At 44.8% G+C, this 27,259-nt stretch overlaps 1 protein-coding gene and 1 long non-coding RNA gene across 8 annotated transcripts in view; one reads left to right on the top strand and one right to left on the bottom strand.

Moving 5' to 3' along the window:
- Window positions 1-27,259, bottom strand: part of TRPC5 (transient receptor potential cation channel subfamily C member 5) — a 171,234-nt gene that overhangs the window by 20,840 nt on the left and 123,135 nt on the right. For all 7 annotated transcript variants that reach the window (XM_083423493.1, XM_083423494.1, XM_083423496.1 and 4 more), the window contains 2 exons: window positions 21,426-21,748; window positions 11,054-11,249 (listed from right to left, as the gene is read on the bottom strand). In XM_083423493.1, coding sequence (XP_083279619.1) covers window positions 11,054-11,249; window positions 21,426-21,748 — 519 coding nt within the window. The remainder of the gene's footprint in view (window positions 1-11,053; window positions 11,250-21,425; window positions 21,749-27,259) is intronic.
- On the top strand, window positions 12,446-17,031 carry LOC310669789. The gene is made up of 2 exons (XR_014507391.1): window positions 12,446-13,982; window positions 15,378-17,031. It is a non-coding gene; the product is annotated as an uncharacterized lncRNA (long non-coding RNA).

The following is a 27,259-nucleotide window of genomic DNA, read 5'->3' as shown; positions in this document are numbered from 1 at the left end:
CTATTTCTGTTTTCACGGAATTTTCCACATTCCAAAGTGTGGCACCCTCAAAATAAGAATGGAGGGATGTTTGATATCTGAATTTTGGTTTGTAAACATAACAGAAAGATCAGTGCTGCCCATTTTGTAAGGATTTTGAATGTTTTGTAAATGTATTGTCCACATGTTGTATTTTGTAGCCTTTCCAGTTCTCTTGGGCTTTAGTTCCCCAACTTCTTGTCTATATGCACTCTGTAGTTGAATATTAAAGTTATGAAAAGCATGAAAATCAAAACAAGCCTCCCCAAACCCCACTAGTAATGGAGGAAAATATGTATCAATTCAAATTTTAATGTGAACCCAACAAATTTGCACTTCCTGAACCAATATGAAGAGCAAAACACAGCCATTGTTTGAAATTAGCACTTCCCTGAATTTTGCCATGCAGTCTGCTATTGAAAAAATGTGGACACAATTGTAGTAAGGGGAAATGGATTGATTAGTGAAAGTAACATGCAAAAACAGGTTCTATTAGGGCTTGCAAAAATGTGTATACTGTTTTAGTAGTTGTATGAAAGTGTGTGAAAGGTGTTTCTTGAGAGAAATGTAATTAAAATGCATACAAATATTTGAGTATCTTTTTAAAAAAGGCAGACTACTATGTGAACTGAATGGAACTTAAGACTTTAAAAATGAAAACCTGAGAGAAGTCAAAATTGACAGATTTGTCCATATGCAGCCAACAGTCCCGTGAAATGAAACAGCGACAGCTAATGAGGACCTCTGGTAGAAGGCACGTGCGTAGAATAGAGCGTGATTTAAAAAAATCTCTTCTATTAAATTGCCTGATAGGAGAAGCCTGGAGTGGCTCTTTGATTTGTCCGAATTCAGTTCAAATATGTTCTGCTTTGATTGCAATATCCAGATAAATCAGAGCACTGTGAAGGTCACAGGTCAAAAAAAGCGGTGCTTTGAAAGCACCAGCAGGGAATTTCATATGAGAAATAGATTAGCTGAATATATCTTCTCTATATCACTGTCCCTTCTCTGTCAGATAAGACTGTCCATTCATTATAGCAAATTCCTGATAGTATTTTGCCCATAGGACCATCGAGGCTCAGAACTTGACCGGATCTTTCATGGGCTTTGCCCTCAGTGTCTCCAGAGAAACAATTTAAATCCAAAAGGTGGAAGGCAAAAGGCCTATTTCCATCCTTCTGTCCCCAGGCTAATGTTTCACGGGAGTAGTGGCCTCCAGGTATTTGTAGTGCAACTCCCATCACCCCTGACCATTGGCCATGCTGCCTGGGGCTGGTGAGCATGCAATCACATATGGGGAGTGGCTAATCTATCCTCTTTTCTAGCATCTTCCAGGATCTTTCTCCGTTCCATGGGAGAAAGAGATTGAGAAGCAGACACTGATAACTACATGTTGAAAATGCAATTATCCTGCACTGAAGAGATCATGCCCTTACTCTGGAGGGCTCATCCAGACTTTCTTTTGTGCTGTGTTTTTAGGTGCATGCCCACCCTTTAAAGGGCCATGTTTGAGAACTTCCCTGTGCTTTTCTTCGAAAACCCGCTTTTTTACCACTGAATCAGAGCAAAGGGCAATCTGTTGAAAACAGGAATTGCTGTTTGTTCCGATTCAGCATTAAAGAGTGGGGTTTCGAGGGGAAAGTGCTGGGACAAAAAAAAAGTGTGGAGGCAAGCAGTGCTTCTTAATGGAGGGAGCAGTGCTTCTGAATGGAGGAAGCAGTGCTTCTGAATGGAGGGAGCAGTGCTTCTGAATGGAGGGAGCAGTGCTTCTGAATGGAGGAAGCAGTGCTTCTGAATGGAGGGAGCAGTGCTTCTGAATGGAGGAAGCAGTGCTTCTGAATGGAGGGAGCAGTGCTTCTGAATGGAGGGAGCAGTGCTTCTGAATGGAGGAAGCAGTGCTTCTGAATGCCAGTTGGTGGAAACCACAGGAAGGGAGAGTGCTCTTGTGTTCAGGTCCTGCTTGTGGCTTCCCACAGACATTTGTTTGGCCACTGTGAGAGCAGGATGCTGGACTAGATGGACCATTGACCTGATCCAGCAGGCTCTTCTTATGAGTCTTACTGCAAATTGCCAGGTCTTTTGTTTTCCTTAACATTGTGGCCATCAGCTACTCAGTAGCCAGACCAAATTTTTGTAAGTGCCATTACCTCCTGAGCACCTTGATTACTGCAACCCTGATGAGCATCATGAATAATAGCTGGTGCAGAGTAACGCCGCTTGTCGATTGTATTTTTAGCATTTCTTTTAAGCATTTGGCCACTTTCCCAGGCGAATCTCTTTAATTATATAGATCTGATTTTCAGGGTTAGGAGAGAAGGAAGGAAAGGTTGTGAAGGAAAATGCAAGCATGAAGGAGGGGCTGGCTTGCCTTCTATATCTTATTTTGCTTAATTAATTCAGCCGCAAGAGAGAACGTTAATTTTGCTTGTCAGGTCTGACTTGAGGATGAGAGGATGCTCTAGGCTGCTGTCTCTGCTGCTTCCTCTGGCTACGCTGGCTTCCACCGTGTCATTAAAGGGGCCTCTTGGGATGCCATTTTGCCTGTCACTTGGCATATAAACTATGCAAGCAGGTTGGGCCCATCTCACACAGGCGGGGAGGAAAGCACCCTTAATATCTGTGAGAGGAAATTTATTGCTACAAGCACAAATGGCAGAAGAAGAGCTATCAGTGAGTTTCCATTAGGGGAAGAAGAGTCCCTCTATTTCATTTGCTTCTTGTTCAGCAACACGTCCTGTCTTCTACTCTTCCACAATTTCAGCTTAACCTGGAGAATTTTCAACCTTAATTCTGGGACTGAGGCATGTGTTGGTAAGGATGAGCAATCTTGGTCAATACTGGTTCCTGTAATGAGTATAATAATCACATTCATTAGACATTTATTATATGAATGAAGGAATGAGTGTAGGCCTGTTTTTAGGCTGAAGAACACCACTCTAAAATTGAGTCTCATTAAGACTTGTGGTAGGCAAGTGAAGTGGGGAAGAAGTGCTGAGTTCTTGAGACTTGACGTATGAACAGGCTGATAACAAAGGATGGGTGTTGAGCAAGATTGACGAATGATGATGTGATGAACTCTGGAACATGATGAACAACTATGACAAGGAACAGATGGTGGTGAGTCACCAGAGCTGGAATGTCTGATTGAAAGTCTATAAAGAAGGGCCTTTCCAGTGGAAAGGTGTGCCATGTTCCCAGCGCTGCAATGCCTGCCACCAGTCCTCTTGTCATGGCCTGATCAGCTACTGGTGTAGAGTTGGTGAGCATGACTAAGAATGTGTGTGCGCGTGTGCTAGGGACTGCGATTTTAATGTATACAATAAAAATGTTTTGCTGAGTCTCTCTGAGTCTAATTTTCCTTTCTCCTGAAGAACCAGCTAAAAATGGATCAAAAGAGCCTCTTATTTGTAACATTTCTCTCAGTTCTTCATTGTTCCAGTTTTAAGTTTTGTTTTCCACATTTCCACAGCAGTTGGCAATTAAAAAGAAGCCATCATAAAAATTCATGAGCATTTTAGGGTGAACGTCTCTCACTATCTTTTCTTGTTCTTCATCTTTTTCCCCCAATAGTGGGTCCAACTGTCAAGAATGTGGTTTCTGCTCGTGCTGTAGAGGAAAGTGAGGGGCAGATGGGGCTTGCCAACCTGGGAAGGTAACTCATCTAGGAAAAGAAGGAAAACTCTGATCCTTAACCTCTGCTGCCTTGTTAAAAGGCACGTTGTTAAAGCATTGGAGACTGGTGCTATTTTCTGGTAGGATTCTGTTGTGTACTGACAAATTCAGGTTGTACAATTAACATTGATTTAGGGCTCTTGCACAACAAACCCCACTTCCCCCTAAAACTGGACTTTTGCAAGAAGGGAAGTGGAAGGGGAAAAGTACTGGGAACACAGCATTGTAAAACTTCTCTGCAAATCCCCAGAGGAGTGCCATTAGCTGTCTCCCATGTTACAGACGCCTGACTATGCTCAACTTAGATGTTGGGCACTTAGTGTCACTGGTCCCACATGGTTGAACGCTCTCTTCCAGCAGAGATGCAGCAAGCAGCAACACCTGGGGGGCACCTTCTATGCAGGGATGTGCCAGTGATGGACTCTTGGCACTCACCTTCACCTGCCCCCTCCCCTTTCCCAGAGAAGGGACAGCTGTTGCTCTTCTTCACCACCACTTGCTCTTGTGCTTGTTTGCTCACCACTTTGCTGGGGAATTGAACAGGCAGCAAAAATAGTAAAGGGTGTAGAGCATCTGCTATGCATGTATGTTCAATCACTGACATTGCCAGGTTGGGTTTCAAATGTCTCATCTCTGAGACCTTGGAAAGCCACTGCAAACCAGTGTAGACCAACCTTTCCTTGCCTGGTGACATCCAGATGTTCTGGACTACAGCCTCCACCAGCTGGGATTGGTGAGAGTGGTTGTCCAGGGCATCTGGAGGGCACCAAGTTGGGGGAGGCTGGTGGAGGCAATATTGAGCTAGAAGCATCAATGATCTGACTCAGTATAAAAGTAACTTTCTATGCTCTTGTTCTCAAAGTGAGGAGGTGGCAATGCTGTGGTGTGTGCATGTTGGGGTTGGACGAGGACGGGGAATGAGGTTAGGGACCTACTGAAGGCTTCTTGCTTGAGGTGCTTCATAACCTGGAAACAAGGCCAAATATTAATAAAATACAATTGGCCACTTCTGATAAAATAGTTGGAGAGAGGCAGAGAGAGAACTCATATTTGCTTATCCCTGTGGGGCTCAAGCAAAACACAAGTGTATAAAGTCAGAATGCATCCCCTGGATGCATTTGGATGCTCAGCAAACAGCCCGTGAATATTAAAAGCTCAGTTCAAGTCCACGGGTGAGATATAGTTAGGCTAAAGACAGGAAAAGGAAAAGGAAAGGAAAGGAAAGGAAAGGAAAGGAAAGGAAAGGAAAGGAAAGGAAAGGAAAGAGACAGTTCTTCATCATCACATGCATGACGTCCTCATGCTCCCAGGGAAACAATTAAGCCTCCTTAGACTCCAGTGAGGTATGCAGAGCCAGATTGCACAGGGAGACCTTTCTATTGCTCAGGACGCAGCTTGACATGTATTTGATGCCCCAGAGGAAATTCTGAAGGCAAATGGCACGTCAGAAGCATTGGTGAGTATGTTGGATATAATTATGAACTTGCTAACTATTTTTAAAAAATGGTCTGCCCCTTGGATAGTACCAGGAAGAATGAAGTGTGTGTGTGTGTGTGTGTGTGTGTGTGTCTTCAGGAGCACAAAGGGATCTAGAAGCCTCTGAACATGTCACACTTCTCTGGGCACGGATAATGAATAATACTCAACACTTGTATGGTGCTCTCCAGGGTCCATAGAAATTTGTTGCAGTCCTTATAACAACCGTGCAAGGAAGGTCAGTTTTGTTTTCCTCACGTGTGTGTGTGTGTGTGTGCGTGTGTGTGTGTAGTCTGAGATAACGAGAAAGCCTTGCCTAAGTACATGATAGAAACAGTGAGGGCCACGTACTTGGATGATTCTAAACGAGGCTTAGACAAAGTCAGGGTGGAGAATGTAGCCCAATGGCTACATTCTACCTGTCAGATTTAGTATGCTTCTGAATATCAGTTGCTGGAAACCACATGGCCGCGGAGTGTTCTTGTGCTTGAATCCTGCTTGTGGGTTTCACACAGGCATCTGGTTTGCCACCACAGAATAGGATGCTGGACCAGAAATGGTTTGATCCAGTAGGCTCTCCTTATGTCATTTTTGCCATTCAGAATCCACTTCTGTTGGTGTGTTATTAACCTCCATACTACAGGAATATAGTTTAAAAGTGCTTGAACATCAGCAAATATCAAAGATTTCACCAATACAAAATAGATATTGAAAGCAAAAAGAATGTATCACTGGACATGCCAACATCCCCTGCTCCAATTAGGCATTTTCAGTATCTATATGTATTTGACAGTGACTTCCTGTATATACCTAAAACATAATTTTAAGCTGAAGCAGACTCAGTTACAAATCCGAAGCAATAGTTCCTTATAGTTTCTAAACAATTTTCTACTGTTTAGCATGTACAGCATATTTTAATTCCTTATCCCGCAACTCTCCAGTTCCGACACACCTGCTTTACAAAGGGCCAAAAAAGTATTTATAAACAGCAGTCATGGATTTAGCTTTCTGAGAAGACTAAAAAATTTCCTCCAACAATTTAGGAGATGCCAAAGCGCTCAAAGCAGACAGTTCATAAATAGACACAAACACGCGTGGTAAATGAAAGCATTAACAAAGAAAAGGCAGCACACTATGGAACTCACTCCTCCAGGAAGCAGTGATGGCAACCAGTTAGGATGGCTTTAAAAGAGGATTGGGCAAATTCATAACCGCAGCGGCAATCTTCTACAATAGCTGTCAGAGGCATTGGCCACAATACCAGTTCCTGGGAATCACAGGTGGGCAGAGTGCTGTTGTGTTTGTGGCCTGTTTATGGGCTTCCCATGGGCATCGGTGAGAGTAGGATACTGGACTAAATGAGCCACTGGCCTGATCTAGCAGGCTCTTATGTTCTTATGAAAGCCCAAATTTATTCCCCATAGGTGCACTGCAGCAAATGTCATATTTTATGTCTTTGCCACTAAAGAAAGAAAATGCCCAACTGAATCCATTACAGTTGGTAACACTGAAAGAAGTGCATTTTTATGAATGAGTATAGGCACACACTTAGAATTCTTGGAGTAACCAGGAGTGTAGAGAACCCTTTCCCATGTTGCCAAACCAGACATCAAGGAATAATGCCTTCAGTCTTGCGGAAGGCTTGTCATTACGCGCACTGTTGCTGATGATGAGTAATAGATTCACTTGGCCATCCCTACCACATGGAGATAAATCCCACTGTCCTTTTAGACATCATGACAATTTTCATCTGTGTTCAAAATGCAAAGCTATTTCTGTCATGCTTTGAAAATATTGAGATGAGGAAACCCATCCTTACAGAGGAGAAACCCTGCTCTGTTTCTGAGGGTGTTTTTTGTTTTGGTTCTGGATCTTTCCCTGTGAAAAAACACTTTTTAAAGCTTGATCGGAGCAAGTGGCAAACCACAGGTAACCTGAATTGACGTTTGTTCCAACTGAGTTTTAAACAGCAAGTTTTTGCAGAGAAGGAAAAAAACCCAAACAAACCACTTGGACACAGAGATTTTAAGTGTGCCCCCGTGCCTGGAAAGAGTAGGGCAAAAGCTAGATGTGGATAAGTCTACAGTGAGGAGATATCCTGATGCCGGGACTGCTAGTACAGGACCTGATCTCAGCTGATTGACTAAGCCCCTCAGTATCAGTTTACACTGAAGCACGGCATAAGGCGGCATTTTGCTTTCTGAGCCACTGATATCTGTATTTGAATATTGACTGTATTTTGACTCTATGAGAAGGGAAGATAAACACAGGTTGGTGCAGTGAAATGCTCAATAATTACATTGCTTCAAGGTGCCCTGAAGGGAGCAGACGGCTACTGAAGTTTAAAATAGCCTTTGTCCAAAAAGGAGAGTGAGAGAAAAAATCTTGCAGTTCAGTAAGCTGCCTTTCCCCTTAAGCAATGCAGGGGTTATTATGGTTGCTTCTCTTATTGGGTCTTGTTCAGCCGCTCTGTGCCATCACTACAATGTGGGACCTGCAAACAGCCATTAGGTGAAAAGGTAGACAAAGATCTTAGAATGCGGAACTAGAAGAGAATGGCAAAACAGGGCAGGCTTTAAATAGGGAATAAGCTTTTGAGTTCTGTTTAAAGGGAAAATACGTGCACATATTGTTGATGGCATCTGTCTCAAAGAACAATGGAGTGTGCCTCTGGGGGTGAAGCCAAACTCCTGTGTTAGCAGCATCAAAGTGACCGCCTCGGTATGCAAGCCTGGGCAGTGTGTATGGAGGTCCTGGGCTGCCCAGACTACAAGACCCCCTACCCTCAGCCTAACTGGGTGTGGTCCAATGGAAAGCAGAGCAATACGTTTGGCAACAGCTTGGCTACAGGAGCTGCCAGGAGGTGGCATATAAGGTAACATCCAACCATCTTAGGGACTCCGGATTTGTGTAGGATTTTGTCCTTAGCCTTTCTTCTCTTGGAAGATATCTTGCAAGGCAGTGGAGGTTTCAGATCAGGGTTTTCCTTCTTCTAGATGGGCTACCTTCCCAGGTCGATGAGCTCCATCTACCCCTCACTTCTTTCTACAGCACATGCAAAAACTGCTTTCTTGGCTGTTGTGCCCGCTATTGGTCTCGTTGGGTGCTCCTGCTAATAATGCACTCAGGTCAGGATTAGTTGATAATCTGCAGTACTGTTTGCCCATTATGAGGGTGGCACTGCAGAACAGGGAAGATCAGACCAAGTAACTACTTAAGTTTGCTAACTAGTGCAGGGACAGTGCCCCCAGTAAAATTGTACAGATACCACTCAGTCTACCCTGCCTTAAAGACACAGATGTGGACTGGTGCCTTTGCAGTTATCCCTTAAGTAGGGATAACTTTCCATCATCACTCCACAAGGTCTAAAACCCACAGAGGCTTAATGTGTATGTTCTGTTTTATTCCAAAGGGCTTAAAGATCTTTCTCCCAAGATTTAGCATCTCTTCAGGGTTGCCTATACATCAACATCAGGGCTATAATGAATCAGAGCCAGGTTCTCTTTCCAGGTCACATGGAGGGAGAGAGGGAGAATTGTATTTCTTTTGCCTGTTCTTGAAGTCCTGCCAGATGCCCAAAGTCACCAAGGGTACAGAATGCCTTGCCCAGTTCTGCATTTAGGTATGCAAGCAAGCCGTCAGGCATTGAAATGAGGATGGTTTTAGGGAACAGCTCATCAGGTAGCTCTCTTGCAAGACTCATGTTCCTTCCTATTCTCTGGCTTGTGGAAGAAAATGAAGTCGAGCTTGCTATTCTGGAGTTTCATTGGAAATTTCATAATATATAACTTTTAGCATGTAGAAAATGTATTACCACAATATCTTAGCAATATCCTCAAAATTACCATCCTATCATGGAGTTTTGTGTTGTTATCCCCATATTGCAGATGGAAGGCTGAGACTGAGGCTTGTCTAAAATCATCCAGTAAGGAAGAGGGAAGAGTCACACCAAGTACTTTTTGATTCTTTCTCTCTACCCAAGTGGTTACCAACATGATGATCTCCAGATGTTGCTATTCAACTTCCCATCAGTCCCACTCAGTATGACCATTGGCTACCCCTGCACTAGCAGCACCTCCAGGAAGCGACTTCGTAGGTATAGAACAGGGGTTGGCAAATTTTTTTTAGCTGCAGGCCGGTCCACTGTGGCTCAGACCTTATGGCAGGCTGGAGAAGCAGCGCTGGGGGAGGGGGCTGGAAGAAGAGGTGAGGGGGGGCAAGTAGTCCTCCTCCCCATTACCCACCCCCAGCCACTGCACTTACCTTCCCTGGGGCTGCTGCCACCGCCACTGCTGTTTCTCATGGGTAGGCAGAGCGAGCTCGTACGCTCCGCTCTCTGGCCCACAGGAGCACCAGGGAGGTGGCCGCCACGGAGGGAAGATGAGTGGCGCGAAAGGGCTGGCTCTGGAGAGAGGCTGCTGAAAATGGCACTCAGCCAGCTCAGCCCAGTCCCCTTCCTTCTCTAGACAGGGCGGGGAGAAGCCAGGAGGAGGGAGGGAGGGAGGCGCCGCACGTTGTGTGTGTTTGCTTTAGTTTGCCGACCCCTGGTATAGAAACTCATAATAAGGAGAAGCCTGGCATAACATATCTGTGATAACGGATTAGAAGCAAGTCTCACTATGTTAAGTTCAAATATATTCTACTCCTCTCTAAGTGCAAATGGTGGGCAAAAAAACAACAACCCCAAAACAAACAAACAACCAGCATGTATCTTTGGGCTTGCAGTAGTAGCCCACATCACTGATTGGCTGATCTTCTGTGATGTCATCAAGAAACACTCTCAATCCCTGGAATGAAGCCAGCTGCATGCAGCTATGATTGGCTTACCTTTTGTGATGTTACCAAGAAACACACACCCTTAATCCAATAAGAGGCACCAACTGCATGCTGCACTGTTTCACTGACCTTCTGTGATCTTACCAAGAAACAAACAAGACACTCTCAATCCCCAGAACAGAAGTCAATTGTAATCAGCACTGACTGGCAGAACTTCTGTGATGCCATGAAAAAACACCTCTTCTCAATCCCTGGTTTTGATTTCCCTTCTCCATTGTTAAATTAATACATTAATGAATGAACAGATAAACACATGAATATTCACGCAGTGCTGTGTGTGAAAGAGAGATAGAGAGAACCAGTAGTCTGCCTGAAGCATGGCAGACGGGTGCTAAGTGGGTGGTTGAGCAGCATTCAAATCACTGGTAGGCATTTGTAATTAATGATGCAAACCTCATCTCATACCAATGGCTGAGGTACCTACGGCAGCAAGCTCTCTTTTTCTAATGCATCTCTCTTTGTCCATTTTTAAGAAGTGTCAAACATAAGATTGTAGAATTGGAAGGGACCCTGGGGATCATCTAGTCCAACCCCCTGCAATGAACAGTGTCATCTGAGAACACAGGAAATGAGCTAGGAATTTCCAGCATATTCTATCTGCACATTTACATGCAAATACATGGCCCACCCATGAGGCAACATGAGGCAACTGCCTCAGGTGACAGTATCCATAGGGGCAGCAGATCCAGCCTGCAAGGAAAGCATTGTCTGCTCCTGATGCTGATGCTATAACAAGAGCTTCTTTAGCCCCGTGTGTGCTCTCCCGGCTGGAGAGGTGACGCGCGGCTAAAGAGGCTCCTGCAATAGCCGCGTGTCACCTCTCCAGCCGGGAGAGGGTCGTGGGGCTATGGCGTCTTCGCTCCATAGGACGCACACACATTTCCCCTTCATTTTTGAAGGGGAAAAAGTGCGTCCTATAGAGCGAAAAATGCGGTATCTTGGGTGCCAGGCAGAATCTCACTTTTCTGTCCCTCTTGCACACAGGCAAACGTATATACACAAAATGCATATTTCAAAGAAAATCAGAAAGAAAGTTCATCAGTTGACTTACTGCTATGAGCTGGTAGGAGTTATTCATCATTGCTATGAGCATATTTAGCAAGACCACTAGGGAGATGACGTTGTACGTGCCAAACATGGTGGCCCCAACAAATTCTGTGAATTCATGCCTGGCTTTCACATTAGTGACGTAGAGGTTCAGGAGACCAAACACAGACCAAAAGAGTGACTGTAGAGTTTCAAAGAGCCTGCAAAAGAGGAGTGCGACATTTGTCATTGCTGGTTGGACATTTAAAGCCTTCATTTATTTAGTTTAAGTACAGAGAAAGGATCAAAGCTGTTGCCTTTGAGAATATTCCAGCTGTCTTAAAACAGGGATGGCAGAATCCAGGGCTCCCCAGATGTTGTTGAATGGCAACTCCGACATTCTCAATTTTGTATATAATTAATCAAACACACCTGACAAATTAATTTAAACACACCTGACAATCAGAGGTGTATCTCAGCTCCCTTGTGCCCTTGACAAGGAGATGTATTGGTCCCCCCATCCAAACAGTGGAGGAGTGACCAGGGCAGGATTCTGGCCACTTTGTGCCAGAGTAGAGAGGCATGGTTTTTGCACACCCCTGTGTTTGCACCCGCAGAAGCTAATCTCACCAACCCCTAAGTACACCCAATGCATGCAAACTTCAAGGAGACTGGAGCCACCACATTCCATGTATAGGTAAAGATAAAGGGACCCCTGACCATTAGGTCCAGTCGTGGACGACTCTGGGGTTGCGGCGCTCATCTCGCTTTACTGGCTGAGGGAGCCTGCGTTTGTCTGCAGACAGCTTCCAGGTCATGCGGCCAGCATGACTAAGCTGCTTCTGGCAAAGCAGAGCAGCGCACGGAAACACCGTTTACCTTCCTGCTGGAGCGGTACCTATTTATCTACTTGCACTTCATGCTTTCGAACTGCTGGGTTGGCAGGATCAGGGACAGAGCAACGGGAGCTCACCACCTCGCGGGAATTCAAACTGCGACCTTCTGATCGGCAAGCCCTAGGCTCTGTGGTTCAACCCACAGCGCCACCCGCATCCCTTATATATATCCATGTATAAATTCTTATATATCCATGTATAAATTCATTTAACACAAAGTTCTCCTCCATCTTTGTCCTTATGTGATAACCAGATATTTTACCTTCTTTTTCCAAAGACCCATGAAAAAATATGCAAATTGCCAGCCTGTCCCTTCTCTACTTCTTTCTTTGTCCATTATTCAGAAGAACTCCCAGTGTTTTTATTTAAAAGCAGCTGCAGAATAGGGGCTCCAAAATCTATCACTGCTGGGGTGGGGAAGTTAGCCCTTTCCCATATGTTGTTTCCCAACTGATACATTTTTATTTTTATTATTATTACTTGTTACATTTGCATACCGCCCTATGCCCATAGATCACAACATAAAATTGCAATATAAAAACACAAAATACATAATAAAAATATAAACAAATACAACCCAATAATCCCCTCTTCCACAACACATTTTGAAAGAGCATTGGATCATGTCAATCAGCCAAAGGCCTGGTTAAAGAGGAACGCTCCTGTCTGGTGCCCAAAGGTGTATAATGAAGGCACCATCCGAACCTCCCTGGGGAGAGCATGTTAGAAATAGGGAGCCACTGCAGAAAAAGCCTGTTCTCATGTTGCCACCCTCTGGACCTCTTGTGGAGGAGGCACACAAAGAAAATATTCCCTTGTTCTCCTTCTTAATGCTGAAATATCCCCCTGTAGCTTCACAGAGAGAGCTGTTTTCGATCAAGAAAAGGATATGTGGGCTGGGGGAGAGTTACATGCTCCTCCCCCAGTGCCACTGCTATAAACATATTCAGAGTTTTCCCTCACCTCTGCTTTAAAGGGGGGGGGGAGAGATCCTACCACTGTGTTGCACTATGAACTTGGCAGGAGGTATTTCTCCACTACCTACTGACCTGTGATTTGAAATCAGTAGGGAAGCACTCTTTGTGGTTCCATCAACATCTATGGCTTGTGAGGTGGTTACCCAAGACAGGGCATTCTCAAGTGGTGGCACCCCAATTGCGATCATCACCACCATCATGTTATTATTTATCGGATTTGTATACCACTATATACCCATGGATCTCAAGGCAGTTCACAACATAAAACCACAAAATAAAACCACAAAATACATAATAAAAATAAGAACACAATAACCCAATAACCCCCACCCTTCCACAATACATTTAAAAGGGCATTGGATGTCAATCAGCCAAAAGCCTGGTTGAAAATGAACATTTTTGCCTAAAGGTGTGTTTATAACAAAGGCACCAGCCAAACCTCCCTGGGGAGAGTATTCCACGAACGGGGAGCCATTGCAGAAAAGACCTGTTCTCGTGTTGCCACCCTATGGACCTTTCATGGGGGAGGCACATGAAGAAGGGCCTCAGGTGGTTATCTCAGGGCCCAGGTAGGTTCATATGGGGAGGTCCTTGAGATGTTGCGGTCCTGAGCAGTTCATCTGAGGCCCTTCATCACATGCCTCCTCCCAGGAAAGATCTGAAGCATAAAAACACAAGAATTGGCCTTTTCTGCAGTTGCTCCCTGTTTGTGGAATGCTCTCCCCAGGGAGGGTCACCTGGCACCTTCAGTACATATCTTTAGGTGCCAGACAAAAATGTTTCTCTTTAACCAGACCTTTGGCTTTGGCTGATTAACATTCTATATCCTTTTAAATATGTTGTTTTTTTGGGGGGGGGGAGGGTTATTGGTTTGTCTTCCTTTTCATTATGTAATTTTTGTTCTCATTTTGTATTTTTATGTTGTGAACTGCCCTGTGATCTTTGGATGAAGGGCGGGTTACAAATTTAATAAAGTAAATAAAATTGTGGAATTTCCTCCTAGGAAACTGTAATTGTCCACCAAATTGATAAACTTCAGGCATCAATTAAACACATGCCTATTTGTCTAGACTTCTTGTATGTAAGTATCTCGTAGGATCCAGCAGATGGTATGGTGGATTTCTATGCTAATTTGGGTTTATTGCTTTCGATAGGCAGTTTTTAGACATTTTGAGCTGTTGATTGGTGATCTTTTCATTTTAGCATTGGTGTGCACTAAACTGTCCTGTAGGGTGCAAATACAAACAATAATAGCAATAATCTGTTTTGATCTGTATATTTGGAATTTTTGTTTTGAAATTGAAGTTTTTCATTGTTTCCATTGATGCTTTTTGATGTTTTATTATAGTGTTGCTGTGCACTGCACCACCCTGGGCTGCTATGGGAGGAAGGGCAGTAAAGAAATAACAGCAACAATAATGTGCAGTTTGGCCCTTAACACCTGGAAAATGGAGACACAATGAAATGGGAGAATTTGGCCAAAATTTGACCAAATGCAAGTACATTTTGAGGAGTTCACAGCAGATCTATTTAGCTAGCACAGGAACTACAGACTAAACTTCCAGTAGCGGGGGGGGAAAATCAAACTGCAGCTGCCTTCTAAAGATACCCAGAGCAAAGTGACTGTCAGATCTCATTTCAATAGCACAGTTAGCTTCTACTTTTTACTGGCTTTGGAACAAAACCCATTCCAGTTATCCGTCACACTTCACACACAAAAATGGTGTGAAGGGAAAGGCAGGCCCTTCCTATTACCAGGGATGGCACTACCAAAAAAGGGAAGGTGGAGGAAAAGAAGAGAGAGGTTAAAGTAGGTTTGAAGGAGGACACCCTGCTGTGCATAGGAAAACTATGATGGAAATAATGTTCTGGAAAAGGAAGAGTGATTTTTTCAGAGGGGATGCTTGCCCATTCTTTCCTGCTACTGCCACCAACCTATGGCAGCAATCAATGACTGGAAGTACATCATCAAGGACACATTTTAATCCTACCATATCTTTACCCTTGTCCCTGTGTTGTCGGAATGTGCAGTTCCTCACTCTCTCGCTGGCAATGGATGCAGAGAGGATGCACAGCGCTCTAATGGGTTAAGTGCTGTCCTTTGTGTTGACGATGGCCACAGCGTAATCAGAAGGTAGTTTTCAGCCAATGGAAGCAGGGAGACACACAGCACTTCAATGAGTTAAGAGCTGTTCATTAAGTTGCGAGTTTTTTCTTTTCTTTTCCTTCTTTCTTTCTTGTTTTGTTTCTGCTTTTTATTGCATGTTGAAAAGTTTTAATTAAACTATAAATGAATGAATGAATGAATGAATAAATAAATAAATAACTGGAGAGCATCAGGTTGGCAAAAACTGGCTTAAGCATTGCCCTTCATTGTGGATGGCCAAGGGAAGATTAGATGTGACATTATAGCTTTCTGACGTCCCTGTGTGTTTAATGTTCTGACCCACAGCTCTATTGCAAATATATTTTGCAGATGGGCTATCAAAGCAAGGGAGAATTTGCCAAGAACAGGAAAGCCAGACCATAAAGCTAGATTTATTAATGGTTTGACCTCCTGCTTGTCACGACAGAATATTACTGTTCCAGGAGGTGGATCGCTCCAGAAAAAAAGGGGAAAGAAAAAAAGGATTAAGACTATCCTTCGGGAAGCAATAACAAAGAGTATGACGGTGTCCTATTTTAAACAAGTTGTGCAAACAGGAACAAGAGCCCTTGCCTGGGTCTCTTATAGAACTGGAGCTTATTAGCTGCTACTCTTCAGATCCGAGAGGAGTCAACGGAAGCTGCTCAGCTGCATTCGTCCATTAAGGGTGACTTAAATGTAGCAAACTCAAAGTGGCACTGGGGGCCGATTGCAAACCCATTGCAATGCCGCTCCTTCACACCGGCACACAGATATAATTTCTTATTTCGCAGGCTGCCCGTTCTTAGCAAGTTATTCACGCTGAGCATCTGTTCGAAGAGCCAAATGTCACTTGGCACCAGGGGTGTTAATAATGACTGTTTCAGCTTTTAAGACAAGGTAGAGTGAGCTTCTGAAGCGAGGCTCCAACAAAAATGCAATTGCCACGCGCTCTCCTCGCCTGTAAAGAGACTGCCACTCTAATGGTCTCCCCCTGCTGCTTCTTTGTTTCCGACAAATCTCCCCCCTCCCCAGAGTCTGAGCCCCCTCACATTGCCTTATGCGGCAGTTTTCCTGTGTTTGCGAAGTTGGCTTGTGAGTGTTCAAAGGCTGTCGTCAAGTCATTGAGTGTTGTTGCTGTCAAGCAGTTCACCGTACATTTTCTTAAGCTCTTTATTGTGTGTTGACGCCCTTCTTGGAGATACGAAAATGGCTTTTTATAGTTATAATGAAATGTCAGGATTCAAGCCGTGTGGCTCTATGGCAGCACAGTACAAGAGTTCATGGTACATGTAAGAGCTAGCATCTTCTCCAGAAACATAGGTCTGCAGGAAGATCGCTGGAGTACAGAAAACTCAAATGCCGATGGACTGCCTTCAGCACAACAAGACCAATATATAGGCTTTTGAGACAGAGATACTGTAATCCATCAATTGAATGCATAAACTCTAAGCTGCATATCCCTGGTTAAAATCTGTGCTCAGCCATTGACTCAATGGGCGGCCTTAAGCAAGCCACTATCTATCCTGCTGCCCCCAGCTCCTGTCTGTAATGTGAAGATAATGCTTCTAGTCTGGTGTTATAAGGTTGGCTGTCTTGATTAGCTTGAATGGGCCTGTTGCCATTTTGCCTGACAAACATGATGGGTGACAAGGGACTTATCAAGAGAGATGGATGTTCCCTGATGGCTCTAGCCTTTGGAAGATGATGCTGCCTGTAAGGAGGGACAGGGAGCAACCAAGGGGGAAGATTGCTTGAATTTATGCAGAGAAAGAAAGCTGAGAGTTTTCAGCTGGTGTTGGCTAAAACTGAACCCAGTTTTGCTCGGCTGCAGCTCTTTGGGAATCTGATGTTGGATTGGTGGTTGTGTTGCTTGTTTTTGGGAGCCCACTTGCTTGCAACGGGTTCTGCTTTTATGTTTGCAAATAAGTAGAGATTATGAAGGCAACTCTCATCCAAAGGAAACAAAACTCTGAGGCTCTACCTCTGAATTTTAAAACTTGAACATGGAAGTGTGGAGTGTATAACACTACCATAAAGGTAAAGGTAAAGGGACCCCTAACCATTAGGTCCAGTCGTGACCGACTCTGGGGTTGGGGCGCTCATCTTGCTTTACTGGCCGAGGAAGCTGGCATACAGCTTCCGGGTCATGTGGCCAGCATGACTAATCCACTTCTGGTTAACCAGAGCAGCACACGGAAACGCTGTTTACCTTCCCGCCAGAGCGGTACCTATTTATCTACTTGCACTTTTTGACATGCTTCTTTTTGACATGCTTTTGAACTGCTAGGTTGGCAGGAGCAGGGACCGAGCAATGGGAGCTCACCCCGTCGCGGGGATTCGAACCGCCGACCTTCTGATCGGCAAGTCCTAGGCTCTGTGGTTTAACCCACAGTGCCACCCGTGTCCCAACGCTATCATACTGTGTTGTTATAATCCAAAATGCATGTAAAGCACTTAGGAGGACAAGAACTAGATGAATGCTGCTGTGAGCGATGGTGATTAAGATAATGATGATGCATCTGTGTGGTTCTAAAATTTCAGAGCTAGGTAATCCGCTTATGGCATGACAATGATGTATAAATGGCTCTACAGGGGGGAAAGTGGGGCTCAGTATCCCTGTGAATATGACCACTTGCCGCCTTTTGCCTTCCTGGCTGGTAGCACTGATGTGTGGTCAATACTGCAGGTGCAACTACTGATTGATGGAGCAAGATTTCTGAAATTCACCTTTAGAAGTTTGCACAGATGAAGCTCCTACAGCAAGCTCTGCTTAGGACAGAGATTGGTTGCATTATGGAGTTCCCAACTGGAAACTCTGTACTGCAACCAATCCCAACATGGCTTCCTGTCAGCACCTTACATGCCAAAGAACACACTTTAAGGATCCCAACTGTTCCTTTTCAGTCATGTCTGTACAGATAAGATGTTGGCAGTGGGGCGAGTGCCACTGTTTGGAGGAAATTGATCCTAATTTCACCCACTGACCAGAGGTTCCCCACCACTTTTTTAAAGGAAGGAACAGGGAGATAAAAGAAGGTAAAACCTGGATAAGTAATGTGAATGGGGCAATTGGAAAGTACAGATGGCATGCTTGGAATTGTGTGTGTGTGCAAATGGCAGCAGAAGCCATTATTAACAAGTTTCACAAGCATTGTGGCCTTTTCCCAGTTCTTCAGCCTTTGACGCCTTCTACAAAATATTTCTGAAGAACATTATGCTCTGGAATTGATCTATGGTTCTGAAAAGTATATGGCTACATTCCCTGACCATTCCTTGGGCCCCAGTACTCTATATAAATCTAATCTAATCTAATCTAATCTAATATAATATAATATAATATAATATAATATAAATATAATATAATAATCTAATTATAATATAATATAATATAATATAATATAATATAATATAATATAATATAATATAATATAATATAATAATACTCCAGAACTCAAAAGTTGGCAATCCTATTGAGGGTTGTGAGATGGTGAAAATATTAAAATATCAAATTTGGGGTTTCATAGCTTTTACTTTGGGGGATCAAGCAGCCCGGTCAAGAAAGGGTTATTTAATGAACAGAAACAGCAATAATAAATCACACATTTTTGGATTTTCAAGTGTGGGGCCTCATGGACAGGGAATTGAGAGATGCTTCTACAGGTCATGAGATGCAAGGCCTGTGTTCTTTAACTCTGGCTTTACTCCCTGCCACCACCTGGAAAACTCTTGGAAAGTAGATGCTTCCAGTAGGGCTGTAAAACAGATTAGGATGAGGTCCTAGTCACATTGGGCTAATTTGGAGGGATCCAGGCACCAATTGAGTTGAGTTGAGACAGTCCTATACCACTACAGGCTGTGTTGGGTGGGCCAGAGAGATCTGGGGTTTTCAGGGAGGCCAGGGTTTTAGGTAGAGATGGGAAGGAGAAACCATGAAATGGAAGGGCCTACCAAGTTGGGTTAAGATAGGGGTGGGGGCAACCCAACCTTCCCTTTCTGTCAGTCCCCTCCTTCTTCCTGCCCCCTGAAGCAGCACCACACAAGACTGAATCCTCACATTTCAATTTGTGCAGTGCCAGTTGCTGTTCCTTCACAAATGCCTTCCCTGCATGCAGTGAAGCTGCTCATGAAGAAGCAGCATCCTGCAGGATAGACTCTTCCTGCTTATCACCTGGTCATTGGGAAGATTCAATCCTGCGTGTTGCTGGTTGCTTCATCCTTACGAGTGGCTTCCCCACATGAGGAGAAGCCACTCGTTAAGGAGCAGCACCCCACAGAACCCACACAGCCAGGGAAATAAGGTGACACAGTGTCTCCTCCTTTACCCACCTCCTCCCAACCATATGGGGTTTAGAAAGACCTTAGTAAGCCCCTTGACCTTAATTGCTTTGGGGGTAGAATGGGTGGCCTGATTGGGGGCCCTCAGATCAGAGCTGTGGGGCAGATCTGAGGGGCTGTGCACAGCTCTAGCTTCCAACCTTATCCTTGCTGCTATACTACAACCCTGTCTTCTCAGTCAGACAGGTGGCCTGGGCAGCCCTCTATAACTACTATTGCTCCATGCTTGATTCCCCACTTGGAGAAACTGGTCTCTGAGGAAAGGAATCCTCCTTGGAATCAGACTACTATCCTCTTTTAAGACACCATCAACTGCATTTGGACCTTGGCTCTTTTTCTACCTGCACTGATCTCCTGAGGCTGCATGCCTCTGGCTGCACCAGGTCATGATAGGTTAGAAAAGCAGGAAAGGGGAAATGGGCTCCTGGACCAAGAGCAAAGAGCCCTCAATGTGATATGCCATTGTCCCCGGAGCCTGTTTACTCATCTGCTCCTGCATACCTGAGTTGACCCAAAAGAGTGTGGCCCAGGCTGATGCAAATACTGATCAACCCAAGAACAGCTTTTGCCACAGCAGTGGCAAAGAACATCCCAGGAGAACAAAGCTGCAGGTACTCGGGGCTAAACAGGAAATGCATATAGTGCAGGAACTTGGGGCCACCCCATGAAGCTGAATGTGGGAAGAATCAGCATAGGTGCAGAGAAAGTCCTTCTCTGCACACTGCATAAACTATGGAATTGACTACTGCAGGATATAGTGATGGCCAACCACTTGGATGGTTTTAAAAGAGGATTAAATACAAAGAGGATCAATGGCTTCTATCAATGAGGGTGATTTGTTCTATCTTCACTGTGAGAGGCACTGTGCATCTGAATTCTAGTTGCTGGTCAGGGCAGGTAGGGAGAGTGTGCTCTCAGTGGGAAAAGTCTGCTGGATTCAATGGGCTCCCTTTGGCCTGATCCAGCAATGAGGTTCTCCTGATGTTCAATGGCAGGGCACCTGCTTTGTATGTAGAAAGTCCCAGGTTCAATATCCGGCATCACCAGCTGGGGCTTGGAACTCAGGAAAGCCACTGCTAGTCAGTGCAGACAGTCTTAAGCTAGATGGTGGCAGCCAAGTTCAGTCTTGTGTTTTTAGTGTTTGATGTTGTATTTGTGTTTTTACTATTTTTTGTTGGGAGTCGCCCAGAGTGGCTGGGGCAACCCAGTCATGTGGGTGGCATGTAAATAAATTATTATTATTATTATTATTATTATTATTATTACTACTACTACTACTACTACTACTATTATGCTATTCTCATATAGATTGGGGGCAGGTGCTGTCTGATTTTTACATGAACGGATGTGAATGCTTCCTCCCCCCTTTCCACTTCGGGTTTCGTTGGTCAGGGGAAGTGTGCCAGTTTAGCTGGATCCTGCAGGGTTCAGGTTCTTATGTTCTTATCAGAACATTACAAAATACAGCTTTTAAGAAAGGAACAGCACACCAGGATCCCTTGTAAGAAAACAGCTTATAATGTCAAACACAGTGACTCTGATTTTTAAAGGGCAACTTCCTTTGAGCAATTTTGTATTCTTTGCATGACTCAGTAACAGGAATGTTATGGTGATTTAACTGACAATGGATATACCATTTTAAGGATTTAGTCCTGATGAAGAGCAGCGCTGGAAACACTTAGGACAGCATTTACTCCCTGAATAAGCCCTTGGAGAGTCCCTGCAGCTTTGTTCTTTTGTGATATGCAAATACTAACAACGGGAATTATAGCGCCAGGGTGTAAAGTCCTGTCACCCTGACGGCTGCCTTGCCAAGTCCCTTGCAAAGCTCAAGTTCAGCTTTGTCCTTCTGCAGACTGTCTGTCTGAGATAACTCAGGCCAGGCTTACATAACCCCTGACAAATGGACTGACACTCATCTATGAATAGATAAAGGAATTTTTGCAACACCAGCAGGAGCAGTGGCCAGCATGCCAAGGCCACCACAGGAGAAACAGCAGCATTCAGGGAGCAGAAAGAAGAAGGAAAACAAACCAACAGAAGAGAGGCAAGGAGTCTTACGTGGAGAAGGCATTGTTCTGCTTCTCGCATCGGATCCCCTTGCAATTGTTGGGTTCTTCCGAGGCACTGGTCTCGTAATAGAAATAAAGCTGGTTCAGTCCATTGGCGAAAGCCAGCAGCACCAGGCAGTAAATAAATAGGAACTTGAGAATATCTAGCAGCATACGTCCCAGAGAGATCTGCAGGGGTCCCAGGTGAGAGTTTGCTGTAAACAGGGAGATGAGACGCAAGGAGCTTAAAATGTTTGATATTGCAAAGAGGGCTTCTGCAATGAGGGTGGGGTGCCACATTTCCCACTCCTGCCTTGGACGGGAACCATTGTACTGCAAGAAATAATAGGGAAGGGGGGGAAAGGAATACAGGTGAATTGTTGCAGTCAACACTTCAAATGACATCATTTCACTTTTCAGAACATTATCCACACACGTACACATGCATTCTAAATTTCACTGAGTAGAAGGTGCTACTCTTGCAGGGGAGCACTGGTACCTGATGCTCTTTGGGACTTGTCTGGTGAAAGGCATAGAGGTCAACAACAATAGGTGGATACAGAGCCAAAGACAGCCAGAATAAATTAATTCTAGTTTTGTCCCCATCCTGCTCCTCTCTGTTGAGTTCCACAAAGGATAGCATTGAGACTATGGAGGAAGAGAAAGCTGACAGCCAGTGCCACCCTCTGGATGTGTTGCAAGGAGGAAGCTGGGCAGCTGGGGTTTGGCTGAGGGTAGACCGAGCTTGGTAAGGCAGTGCCCAATTTTCCTAACAACCAGCCTTCACTGCAGGAGAGTCTACCCCCCTATTTCATTAGGGAGAATGAGGCAAGGGATTGAAAATAAAACTGCCAGTATCATAATGCTATTGTACAAATCTACAGTGAGGCCACACTTGGAACAATAAAGGCTCCCCCCATACTTCCTTTTGTGCCTAGAAAGCGTGGGGCAAAAGCTAAATGTGGATGAGCCCTATATCTACAGTTCTGGAGTAGAGAAAGTGGGGAGAGAGAGAGAAATTCTCCTTCTCTCATAATATGAACTTGTGGACATCCAATGATACTGATGTTGGGAGAGTCAGGATGGACAAAAGTAAGTACTCCATCCCATAGTGCAGTTAGTTATTCAGTTGTTGGATGGCTTTGAAAGAGTATTAGACAAATCTGTGGAGGAGAAGGCTCTTGGGACTCTCTCAAACCATGCCCTTCCCTTAGCCAAACTCTTTCACCTTCCTTGAGTGCTTTTGCCAGGCTTTCTCTTTGAACTATGGTGCCTTTTGGTTGCATGGATGGAGGAGGCACATGCATGTAGAATTCTCGTTTTTTGTGTTGCTGGAGTGTACAAAAGATAATGATCTCATCTACTGCTTTGCTCACTGTTTGCCTCTCCCTCTCCCTACTACTAGCATGCAGCCCCCGAAAAAGGTTGCCCGGGACAGAATGGGATCTAGAAGATAACATTTATTCCAGGAAAAAGACAAAGTAGCATACTTTCCAGTTGGATGTACTGATCTGTTTACAGTAGCCCCACATGACTCCCATCAGCTATATGCATGGGCAAAGGATGTGAAGCACAAGGTGCATCAGAGGAGCCCCTGCAGTTTCACAAAAGATTATGGGGAACCAATAGCATACAGCCAAAGAGTTCTGGCTGAGCATGTTCTACAGCAGCAAAAGGACAGCTCTCAGGTGATGCAGCACCAGCCTTCTTGGGCTCACCTCTTTGGATTCATCCTAGGCAGAAGATACTGTTAAGGGTTTGTGGGTGCCTGGATTTAGCAAGTGCTAGAATTTAATCTTTGACCAAACTGTGGGAGGCAGTGGAAGACAGGAGTGCCTGGCGTGCTCTGGTCCATGGGGTCATGAAGAGTCGGACACGACTAAACGACTAAACAACAATAAGAATTTAATCACTGCTTGGAGAGTTGAACTGGAAATCAGACCCTTAATAGCTGGAGGCTCAGCTTCCTGTGTCCAAGCCAGCCTGATAATGTCTGAGTCCTTAAGCAAAAAAAGGGCAGAGAGATGGGCAATTAGCAAAGCAGAGATCCTGTGGCAGCTGGAAAATGGTTGAAGACCCTCCCAGAGCTAGGAGTTGAGTAGAACTCCCTGAGTAGAAGAAAAAGGCTAGGAGGAGAGTTTCAAGATTGCAGTTTGCCCTGCTGTGCTCTACAGGAAAAGATTTTCACTTGGTAAGTAGTGGAGAAGCAATCTAGGTAGCTGCCTAGTGCACAGTTAGGAGTTATGTGAGCAGGAAAGCCAGGGCAGCAGGCAGGATGTCTGATGTCTGCTTGAACTCAGGACGACACCTACGGGAGAAGCTGAAAGCTTCCAATTCATTGTAGACCCAGGCTTATATATATGTAAATAAATGTCCTTGGGGAGCCTTCATTCTTCCATTCTGTGGACATGACCAAGCCAGAATAGATGTTGCTGAGACAGGATTACGGACATTCTGGGAATGTGGGCTTGGGAGAGCACATCTTTGTTTGAGACTCTGTGTTGCCATGTGATGCCCAAAATGTTCCTGATGCAGCACATGTGGAAAGTAACGAGGTGTTCCTGGCGGGTGTTAGTTGCCCACATCTCACTACCATAAAGGCCTGTGAGCGAGGTGCACCTGAAGCCAAAATGGGGGGAGAAGCAGCAACAGTCCTGGAAGAAATAAAGCTGATGATAGAACAGCAGAGCTGGCAGCTTGAGCAAATGATCCAGTGGCAAGGGCAGGTGTCCAACAAAATGGAGCAGAACCAGCAGTTTGATAGTACAGACCAGCTGCTGGCAAAGTTGTGGAAAAGCCTCCATGGCTAAGAAAGTGTGACTCCATGTGATGTGAGAGCCTTGTCTGGGGAGATGCAGTAAATAGGTGAAGGGGGAAAGATGATGCCTTGGGGACGAAGAAGTGCTGCTAATTTTCCATGGGAAAAGGGGGTGCAGGAGGAAAGTGTTATGGAGAAGAGCTGTCTGGCTGGAAATCAAGAGGTGCTTCTGATTGATTACTCTGCTCCCTGGGAGCCTGTTGTGGAAGAAGATCAATTGGATGTGCATGTGGATACCCAAAAAGTCCAGCTGGTTCTTGAGGAGGTGCCAGAAGAAGAGGTGCCGCAGGGGTAATTGTGCCTGATGAAATGGCTGTGTTTCCTTCAGTGGAGAACACCAAGGAGCAGTAGAGGGTGGTATGCATGCACCACCAGTGGTAGGTAGCTCCTGCTGGTTTGGCTTCTGCTGAATTTTTGAGATAAAATCCCCCAGTGATTTTGCCCATTGGGTGACACACCATTGGGTATGTCAAGATGGTATTGTGGGTTAGGGACCTGTCCCTGTACTGGCTACAGCAGCCAAGGTCACCCAGGATCCCATGATTTTGAGGGTTAAGAGCAGCCAAGAGGGCTACTTGTCTTTGTTTGTCCCCACAAAGTGCTCCAGAAAAGCTGGGGAGTAAACAGAGAGTGGAATTTTGGCCACCAACTTGGGGGGCCTGGGCCAATGGGTTCTTGAGAAGGTTCCCTTAGACTTGGAGCAGGACTTTGATCTGCAGGTTGAGTTGGGGGGTGAAGTGGACTGGGCCAAAGGGGGGGGGGGAGGAGGATGAAGCTGGATTCCAGGGACTACAATTCCCATCAGCCCCAACCATAATGGCTGTGCTGGCTAAGGCAAATGGGAGTTCAAAGCATCTAGAGGGCACCAAATTAGCAAAATGTGCTCTATAATGTAAGACACATCCATTGCCTAGTTATTGGGCTTTGCCCAAGCCTCAGACCAAGGGGCTGAGTTGAGTCCCAGAGCATTAGGGAAAAGCTACTAGTGGTATCTAAGCAGGGCTTTGTGGTGGAATACTTTGAGCCTGGTGGCAGGACCGAGGAAAGAGGTGCTCAGTGGGTTTTGATGAGTCTGGGCCTAAAGCCTACTAGATAGCATCATCAGAAGTGTACAGAGTGAGGGGAAGTGAGGGATATCTTTGCCCCTTGCTTTTTTTGGCAACTGGCCTGAAGCCAAGCAAGTAAACCAACAAAACAAAAAACAAATTAGCCAAGCAAAATGCCAAACCAAACCAATGGTGTTTGCTTTATGTGGTGTGGCAAACATGAAACTCCATGGCACACTCTGCCTCATGTTCTAGACAATATGTTTCTATAGTATCCTCCAGGTGTTGTGCACTACAACTTCCATCAGCCCCAGCCATGTCAGGATGATAGGAGATGTAGTCCAACAGCACCTGGAGGGCAGCATGTTTGGTCTGCCCCTGCTGTTATGACATCCAAGTGATTTTGAAATTGCAGGTCTTTTTCATCACTGTGTCATTTTGTGAGACAGCTTCAGGTTGAACCTAGTGGTAATGGTGCATGCAAGAGGAAAATAATGTGGCTTGCTTGCTGGTGTTACACTGAGGACTTATTTTGCTGCATGGCTCCATGCAATAAAAGCCAACAGTAAATACTTGTTGCTTGACTCTTAAATTGGAGTTGTGTCTGTACGTTTGCAGGCTACATGAACAGAATTTTCATGCTTTTGGAAAAAATGTCATAAATTAAACTGGTTTATAGAAACCAAGGATTGTGTAAAGCTTTCTTTTCTTTTTTTAAAAAAGGATAATTTTTCCCGAAGTGCAGAGGTACTGAAGTCCTGCACAAATGCCTTTCTGCATGGCTTCTGATTGCTTCTGACATTTCAAACTGTTCTAGACATCCACGAGCGTCACGGAGAGACTCAGTCAACTTGATTTGTGGAAAGCCCTTACAATGCTCATGTTTAACTCTTCACTAGACCTTTAACTGGAAGCTATGGGTGTAGAGTTTGCCTGGAAAACAGCTGCCCAAGGGAAGCAGTGGGTGCCAGATATGGCTTAGCTTCTTTGACAAACTCCCACAATGCATGAGGCTCTTAGCCAACATTTGTGCTGAAGCCCCTGAGAAGAATAACTTGACAAAGTAATTTAATTGGCCAGATCTATATCATTCAGCATCTTCAAGGGCAAATTCGAACTGGGTCATTAAAAAAAATCAAAAATCAATGATGCATCCTTCTCTTGTCCTGTATAGCAATTCTGGCCATCTTGTGCCAAATCATTAAAGGCAGCTTTCCAAATACTAGTGAATGTCAAAGTGGCTTGCACACGGTGTGCTCTCAACTGGAAGCCCTTCCTGCTAGGCTGCCCATCTCTGCCACATGAGGTACTGGTTGTGCAGATTTAAGGGAGCATGCCTGGTTTGGCCACACTGGGTATGGAGCCTTGGGGTAGCTGCAGGGAGTGGCACAACTATGAGGTAGAATGGAAGGCAAAATGTAGGGGGCTCCAAGTTTTGGCATTGCAGAGGGTGCTGCTGAAATTTGAGACCGTAAGGTCCACCACTGTTGCTCACTGTTGAAACAGTGATATTTTGCATGTGTCCAGTGATGCAACATGCCTCATGAGAAAGTGGTTTGATGACCTTTGGGTATTGTTGAACTCTAACTCCCATTAGTCCCAGCCAGCATGGTGAATGGCTAGGGATGTTGAGTGTCCTGTTTGCAAAGGGCTGTCAAGAGGGCAGTCCTTAATTGCAAGGAGTCCTCTATTTGGGGACATGATGGCTATAGTTTACTTCCAGGTAGTGTGCCTCTAAAGAGCTCATTTGTTCCCCAAGAATTCTCAAAGATTACAGACAAAGGCTGTGAGATTACATTCGCAGGCTCCTTTAGTACCCTTGGGTGCAGCTCACGAGGCCTTGCAGATTTGAAGTAGCTAGGTGTTCCCTTACCACCTCTTTTCCTATCTAGGACTGAAGCTCCCTCCTTGCATCGCTTATTCTGTTATCACTGGGTTGGGCACTGCTTTCCTTTGGTGAAGAAAGAGGCAAAGCAGGTG

Source organism: Podarcis tiliguerta (genome assembly GCF_965153285.1).
Source record: "Podarcis tiliguerta genome assembly, chromosome: Z".
Lineage (NCBI taxonomy): Eukaryota > Metazoa > Chordata > Lepidosauria > Squamata > Lacertidae > Podarcis > Podarcis tiliguerta.
This window is presented reverse-complemented; position numbering and strand designations above follow the sequence as displayed.